This window comes from Oryctolagus cuniculus, chromosome 1 (assembly GCF_051225735.1).
Source record: "Oryctolagus cuniculus isolate XC-2025 breed Fujian yellow rabbit chromosome 1, ASM5122573v1, whole genome shotgun sequence".
Lineage (NCBI taxonomy): Eukaryota > Metazoa > Chordata > Mammalia > Lagomorpha > Leporidae > Oryctolagus > Oryctolagus cuniculus.
In genome coordinates this window covers 228,569,461-228,577,053 of record NC_142867.1, presented here as the reverse complement: position 1 = coordinate 228,577,053, position 7,593 = coordinate 228,569,461, and the positions used below count along the sequence as shown (strand labels likewise).

The following is a 7,593-nucleotide window of genomic DNA, read 5'->3' as shown; positions in this document are numbered from 1 at the left end:
CAGTCCGCTCGGTACCCATCCACGAGGCTGGCGCTTTTCGGGGGACTCCACATGGATTTTCGGAGCAGACATATCCCCCCAGGCTCCCACGAGGACTCCAATTCCCACCGACACTTGGGGTCTTCTGCATTTTTGACTGTAGCCTTCCTACTGGGTGGGAAGTAGCGTGTCATTGTGGTTGTCGCTTGCACCTCCATGATGACTGATATGTGATGAGTGTGCTCATTGGGTTTTCACAGCAGCCTTTGAGGTAAGCATGATCCCCATTTGTTAGTGGAGGAAGCGGATTCAGAGAGTGGGAAGGACTTGTTGGGTGCAAGGAGACGGTGAGGCTGTGCCTGGGACTCGGCTGTGTCTGTTTCCGAGCTGAGTGAAAGCTCTGTTCCGACCACTCGAGACCTGGTCGCTGATGCCCCTACCTTGGACAAGTCCTGTTCTTGCTGTTGGAGGCAGTTTCTCCTCCTGACCACTTGGGGCGATATGCGCAAAGGCGCGCCTGACCGCTCTAGGAACCTGCAACTGGAAGCTCTATCGTTCCAGTAGGGCCTTTGCCCCGCCCCTTTGGTTTTATGGCGCCGGCGGCGCCGGAAGTGCTGCTCTCTTTTCCTGTGCTCCCGCCCCCGGCCCGGAAGTACTTTCTTGGGAAGATGGCGGCTGTGTCGGTGTATGAGCCACCGGTTGGAGGCTTCTCTTTTGAAAACTGTCGCAGGTGCGGCCATGTGCGGGACTATGTTCGGGGCGGGAGTGGCCGTGCGGTGCCGGGGTCGGAGCTGGGCCGCGACCCGATGCGGGAAGTCTGAGAGAGGAGTGAATGGCGAGGCCGGCGGCCTGCGGCCTGGCTCGTGTGACTCAGGGGAATCGGGGCCTGCGCTTGGGTTTCTCCGGAGAGGCTGGGTCTGCCCTTCCACCCTCCCAGCTCGCCTGGACATCGTCCCGCTTCGTCGCCTTAGGCGAGTCGCGGCCCCTCTGTCGGGCTCTCCGTGTAGGGAAACGAGACGGTAGCGCCGGGGGTGGGAGCCTTGCGCGTGCTTGCGGCGCGGTGCCCGTCCGCGACGCTCTGTGCTCTCGTTTGCTCTCAGGAATGCTGTCTTGGAAGCCGACTTCGCAAAGAAGGGGTACAAGCTTCCAAAGGCCCGGAAAACCGGCACGACCATCGCGGGCGTGGTGTACAAGGTGAGCCGGGACAGAAAAGGGGCGGCAGGGCGGGAGCTGGCGGCCGGGCACCGGGCACCGGGCCGCCGCGCTCCGCCAGCTCCCGGAGTCAGTCTGGAAGGGCGGCGGGTTTCCCGCGGAGGGGGCCGATGGAAATACTTCCGCGTCTCCATGCGTCTGTTCTTCCGGAGGAGTGCTGTGATTTGAAAGCGGGAGTGCGTGTTCTCAGCACCTGCTCCGCAGCCAGTAGAGCAGGCTTTTTTGAGTTCGGGAAGCGTGGTCGGGTGTTTAGGGTAGGGATCCTGGCTGGGAGGCTGGGATCGGGGGAGCAGGGTTTGACAGACACTGAATAGAGAGCTGTGGTTTCCGTTTGTCAGACTGTTAACACGCCTTTCCCTTTGTGATAGGATGGCATAGTTCTTGGAGCAGACACAAGGGCCACCGAAGGGATGGTGGTTGCTGACAAGAACTGCTCAAAAATACACTTCATATCTCCTAATATTTAGTAAGTATTGCTGGTCTGAGTAGTCTTTGCAGCATGTCGGCCGTAGCATGGAACTGCCCGTGGTTTTCTGCAGAACCTGTTCCTCAGCCCGTGTCTTCTCTCCCTTCAGTGGCGTTTCAGGCCACCTGCTGCCCAAGCTAGTTCTCACGGCTCTCCTCGCTGCAGCCTCTGTCATCTGCCTCCCCGGTGTCTGTGTTTCTGTCTCTCTCTTACGGTTTATTTGAAAGGCAGAGTTACAAAGAGAGAGAGAGAGAGATCTCCATCCACTGGTTCAGTCCTCAAATGCCCAGAGAGAGAGAGAGAGAGAGATCTCCATCCACTGGTTCAGTCCTCAAATGCCCACAGTGGTCAGGGCCGGGCCAGGGCAAAGCCAGGAGCCTGGAACTGCATCTGAGTTTCCCGTGTGGGTGCGGGGGCCCAAGCACTTGGGCCATGGTTCTCTGCTTTCCCAGGCGTATTCTATTCGTGGGGACCTGGATCAGAAATGGAGCAGCCGGGACTCGGGTCAGCGGCCATTTGGGTGGTGGTGTTGCAGGTGGCAGCTGACCGGCCGGGCCACAGCACCGGCGCGCGTCATGCCTCTTGCCCCCATTCCCTCCTCTTGCCGCCACCGAGCCTTGGCGCAGCAGCTTCTCTCCCAGCTGGGCCATCGCGGTGGTCAGGTCGTCCGCTTCTTTGCCTTTGGTCTGTTTTCCAGGGGTCTTATTCACACTTCTGCCGCACTGGGTTTTAGTAAAACTTGTACCTGATTATGTCTCTTTTCTCTAGAAAAACTTTTTGAGAGACCTCACATTTCCTCAGTACGTCAGGATCAATCAGAATTTTGTAGTGTGCGACTGAAGGCCTCACAGAGCCTCAGGAGGAGCTTGCCTTTGGGCCTCGTCAGCTGCCCGCGCGCCGCGCTGCAGTTACACTGGGACTGTCTGTGTTCCCGTCTCGCTCCCCTCGTCTCCCCGCTCTTTCACTGCTGGTGTCCCCCTCTCTGCTTAGAAGCACCCTTCCTGCCTCTCTGCTAGCAAGTGCAGGCCAGCTCCTGGAGACCTTTTCTTTCCATGGCATGTTGTAACTGGGCTGATGTGATGTCATGTGTGGTGTATCAGTCTCTGCCTGCCTGTGTCTCCCCGACTCGGCTTTGAAATCCAGCCCCAGACTGTGCTGTTTTCTTCATTGCCAGTGCTGCTTGTAAGACTGGTACCCGGTAGTAAACACTTGGCAGATGTTAAATTGCAAGATGTCTAACATGTTACATTCTTTTGTGTAACTTGTATGCGTTTGTAGGATTGGCAAAATGCAAAGCACTGTTAGAGGCACAGAAACCAGTAGATGGAAGTGTTCCTCTAGGCCACAGAGAATATATTTGCATGTGATTAGATGTGCATTCTCCACTTCCTCTCTGAGATTGGTTAGAGCAGTTACAGTGCAGACGTACCCCAGACATCTCCCTGTGTACCTGAACTTTGTGGAAGTTGTCCTGGAAGCACTGCTGCAGTTGAGCCCTCCGGTAATTGAACGTCAGTGACGGTTTTCATCGTGTTTTTCAGTTGTTGTGGTGCTGGGACAGCTGCAGACACGGACATGACAACTCAGCTCATCTCTTCCAACTTGGAGCTCCACTCCCTGTCCACTGGCCGCCTTCCCAGAGTTGTGACGGCCAATCGGATGCTGAAGCAAATGCTTTTCAGGTGAGGCTCCGCAGGAGGACATCCGGGCATCTTTTCATCTGTTAGATTCGTTAGATTTTCAGCCAAGGAAAGCCTGGACGCTAGGGAAAAAGCATTCAGAAGTAAGCGTTTTATTCCAAAAATCAATCGTTATTAAAATCTGTTGTAATTTCATAAGTGGTTTTTTTTTTTTTTTTTTTTTCCAATTTGGAAGGCAGAGCAATGGAGAGTTTAGGGGGAGGTAGAGAGAAAGATAGATTTTCTGTCTTCTGATTCAGTCCCCAAATGGCTTCTGGGCGAGGACAAAGGCAGAAGTCAGGAATTCCATCCCGGTCTCCCATAGTGGTGACAGGGGCCCAAACAATTGGGCCCTCATCCATTGCCTTCTCAGTTGCATTACCAGAAAGCTGGATCACAGCGGAGTGGCTGGGACTCAAACCACCACGCTGATAGAGGATGCCAGTGTCACAAGGACGGTTTATTTATTTTTGACAGGCAGAGTTAGACAGAGAGAGAGACAGAGAAAGGTCTTCCTTCCGTTGGTTCACCCCCCCAAATGGCCGCTACGGCCGATGCACTGTGCCGATCTGAAGCCAGGAGCCAGGTGCTTCCTCCTGGTCTCCCATGCGGGTGCAGGGCCCAAGCACTTGGGCCATCCTCCACTGCACTCCCTGGCCACAGCAGAAAACTGGACTGGAAGAGGAGCAACCGGGACAGAATGCGGCTCCCCGACCGGGACTAGAACCTGGGGTGCTGGTGCCACAGGCAGAGAATTAGTCTAGTGAGCTGTGGCACCTGCCACAAGGGCGGTTTAACTGACTAAACCACGATGCCAGCCCGTTAATTTCATAAGGTGTTTGATAGTGCTTTTGAATTTTGGGGGCTTAATTTTCTTCAATATAAGAATTACATGTGACCAATTATTTTGTGAAGCACAGAGACATTAATGGAAAAGAGAAACTTTTGTTCATAGTAAGAAAATAGGAATGAAGGAACCTTTGAGTTTGTCTTCTGAGCTCTCACCCTTCCCCAACACAAACCCAAATGATTTTTTTTTTTTTAATTTATTTGAGAGGCAGAGGCAGAGAGAGGGAGAGAGAGAGAGAGAGGTTTTCTATCCACTGCTTCACTCCCCAAATGGCCACAATGGCCAGAGCTGGTCCAATCTGAAGCCAGGAGCCAAGAGCTTCTTCCAGGTCTCCCACGTGGATGCAGGGGCCCAAGCACTTGGGCCATCTTCCACTGTTTCCCAGGCTATCAGCAGGGAGCTGAATTGGAAGTGGAGTAGCCGGGACTTGAATTGGCAACCATATGGGATGCTGGCACTGCAGGCGGTGGCTTTACTCACTATGCTATAGCTTCTGCCTCCAGATGATTGGCTTTTCTCTCTCTTTTAGGGGCAAAATAATAAGGAATGAAAAGTGATACTTGTAGGTAGCTGTAAGTGGATATGATATTAATGGTAACCAACCTTTATTAAATTACATACTTGCTTTGGCCCTGTGCTCAAGTGCTTTATGCGTGATCCAGTTTTATCCTTTTAACTTTGCGAGGAGGACTAGTATCCACTTCTGTTTATAAATGAGCAAATCGTGGCTGTAAGAGGTATAGTAGCTTGCCTTATTCTCTGCTGACTCCCACAGACAGTTGATGTTAGTAGGTTTCTCTCTCTTTTTCATTTAGTCCTGTCGTTGCATAATGGTTATATAAGACTCGGGGATATTTTCACATTTGAAGACCATTTTCTCATTTGTGCCTTGTGATAGAGACAGTATTATAGTCTCTGCCACACACACACACACACACACACACATATATATATAGTATACATACAGTATATAGACAGTATTACAGTGGAAGTAGCCTGCGTGTTTAGTTTTGGGTTGCACTACTGGCATCTCCTTTTGGGACTTGCTTTGCGTTTGACAAATTCTTCCTTTATTTATTTATTTTCTTTTTCTTTTTTTTATGGATGTGAAGATCCACTTTTTATTTTGGTACAAAAAATAAACTGTTTACTTATAGAGAGTGTCAGTCTTCACATTGTTGTATGGCAGACTTACAGAATAGGAACACCTACTGCCAGCTCCGAGGATATCATCTGTGCTTTAGACAAAGGTCATTAGTATTTGGATGCAACTACACACAGTGGAGAGGAGGGAGTAATTGTCTCCCTCTGTTGATTTGTCCATAATTTTATTGAGTCTTCACTGAGAAAGCTAGTGGTTAGGATGTCACATAGTTATGCTAGTCTGGTAAGGGTGGTAAAACGAGCCGTCTGAATCCAGCTGGACCATAGAAATACTTGAGTGACCTCGTATCATTGTCTCCTCTGTCTGGGGAAGGCAGGTTTTAGCCCGTTCCCAAGGGCAGCAGTAGGCTTTGAGTTGTAACACATAGATTCCTTTCGGTTATTGTTGCAAAAGAAGCCATCAAATTCTTAAGGGTTTGACATCTCTTGGAAGGAAGCTAAGCATGAGACAGACATGATCTGGATTTGCTTAGACGGATACAGTTACACTCAGAGTCCAGGCTGCCGTGTCCGTGTTGAAATAAGCAGGCCTGTGCTGGTCAGAAAGGTGCATTCAGCTCATGGGGTTACCACCCCCAGACCTTTAAGTGATGAACTTGAATTCTCACTGTGCAGTCATAGCCCCGGCCCCCATTAGCTGTGGTCGTCTTTGGTCTGGATGCTCATCAGTCCTTTCCAACGGTAGCAGCCATTGCTTGGTAGAACTTTGCCACGAAGTCTGGCTCGCCGACCTGCAGCTGCCTGTAGATTGATTGCATTCCCGCTCAGCCCCTCCTTGGAACCACTGATCCCGAAGATGCAGCTGGCGCTCAAAGACACCAGGGGGTGGTTTGCCCCGAGCTGCTCCAGACCATCGAGCAGTGGCTGTGATTTTCCTGGCACTGCCTTCGCTGCGAGGTCCTGCAGGAAACGTGCACGCTGGGGAGCTGACCAACTGGCAGACCAGTGAAGAGTACACTTCCTCTCCTGGGAAGTGAAGTGAGGCACTGGGGGAGGGGAAGAGCCAGTGATGCCATCTGGGACTGAGGGCAAGGGAGAAGGGGAGGATAGTGGCATCCTCCCTTTCCTCTCAAAGGGTCCCCGGACATTGTCACACGAGTCCCTAGACGCTGGCTACTGCTGCGGCTTCCATGTTTCCTGAAAACCTAAATCCCCTCTTTCTTGATATATGGAATGGATCTCAGGATACTTGTCCCTAGGGGTTATTGTGAGAATAACCTAGGGGTTATTGTGAGAATTAATGGAGAACATGAATAGAAAGCAAAGGAAAGTGGTGGTATTATAAATTGGAAGGGGAAAAGAGAGGGGGGAGACTGGCAGACAGACTGACTTCCCATCCACTGGTTCACCCCCCAAATTTCTGGAAGCCAGGAACTCAGACCAGATCTATATGGTGGTGATGGGTGGTGGTGATCTAGCTGCTTGATCCACCACCTACTGCCTCCCAGAGTATGCATTAGCAGGAAACTGGAGTTGGGAGTGGAGCAGGCACTGTGATAGGGGATGCAGGCATCCCACACAGAAGGTATTTTAATAGATTTATTTATTAAGGCAGTGTTACAGGGAGGTAGGGAGGGATAGAGAGCTTCCATCTACTGGTTCACTCCCCAGATGGCTGCAGCAGCCTCCGAGGCTGGGCCAGACTGAAGCCAGGAGCTTCTTCCAGGCCTTCCATGTGGGTGCAGAGGTCCAAGGGCTTGGGCCATCTGCTGCTGCTTTCCTAGCAGCAAGGAGATGGATCAGAAGTGGGCCCCTGGGGCTCGAACTGGTGCCCATATGGGACGTCTGCATTGCAGGTAGTGGCTTTCCCCGCTATGCCACAGCACTGGCTTCCACACTGTGTGTTTTTGTTTTTGTTTTTTTTGACAGGCAGAGTGGACAGTGAGAGGGAGAGAGACAGAGAGAAAGGTCTTCCTTTTGCCGTTGGTTCACCCTCCAATGGCCGCCGCACCGCACTGATCTGAAGCCAGGAGCCAGGTGCTTCTCCTGGTCTCCCATGTGGGTGCAGGGCCCAAGGACTTGGGCCATCCTTTACTGAACTCCCTGGCCACAGCAGAGAGCTGGCCTGGAAGAGGGGCAACTGGGAAGAGAGGCAACTGGGACAGAATCCGGCGCCCTGACCAGGACTAGAACCCGGTGTGCCGGCGCCGCGGGTGGAGGATTAGCCTAGTGAGCTGTGGCGCCACCCAAAGCACACCTTTTAAGATTTCTTTCTTTTTTTTTTTTTTTTTTTGACAGGCAGA

The 7,593-nt window shown here is 52.0% G+C and overlaps 1 protein-coding gene and 1 pseudogene across 2 annotated transcripts in view; one reads left to right on the top strand and one right to left on the bottom strand.

The window, feature by feature from the left end:
- Positions 1-630: 630 nt before the first annotated feature.
- Positions 631-7,593, top strand: part of PSMB7 (proteasome 20S subunit beta 7) — a 67,986-nt gene continuing 61,023 nt past the window's right edge. For both annotated transcript variants that reach the window (XM_051840570.3, XM_089302449.1), the window contains exons 1-4: positions 631-709; positions 1,080-1,173; positions 1,560-1,657; positions 3,199-3,339. In XM_051840570.3, coding sequence (XP_051696530.3) covers positions 648-709; positions 1,080-1,173; positions 1,560-1,657; positions 3,199-3,339 — 395 coding nt within the window. In that variant the 5' untranslated portion in view covers positions 631-647. The remainder of the gene's footprint in view (positions 710-1,079; positions 1,174-1,559; positions 1,658-3,198; positions 3,340-7,593) is intronic.
- LOC127489335 (uncharacterized protein C14orf119 homolog) lies at positions 5,883-6,539 on the bottom strand (annotated as a pseudogene).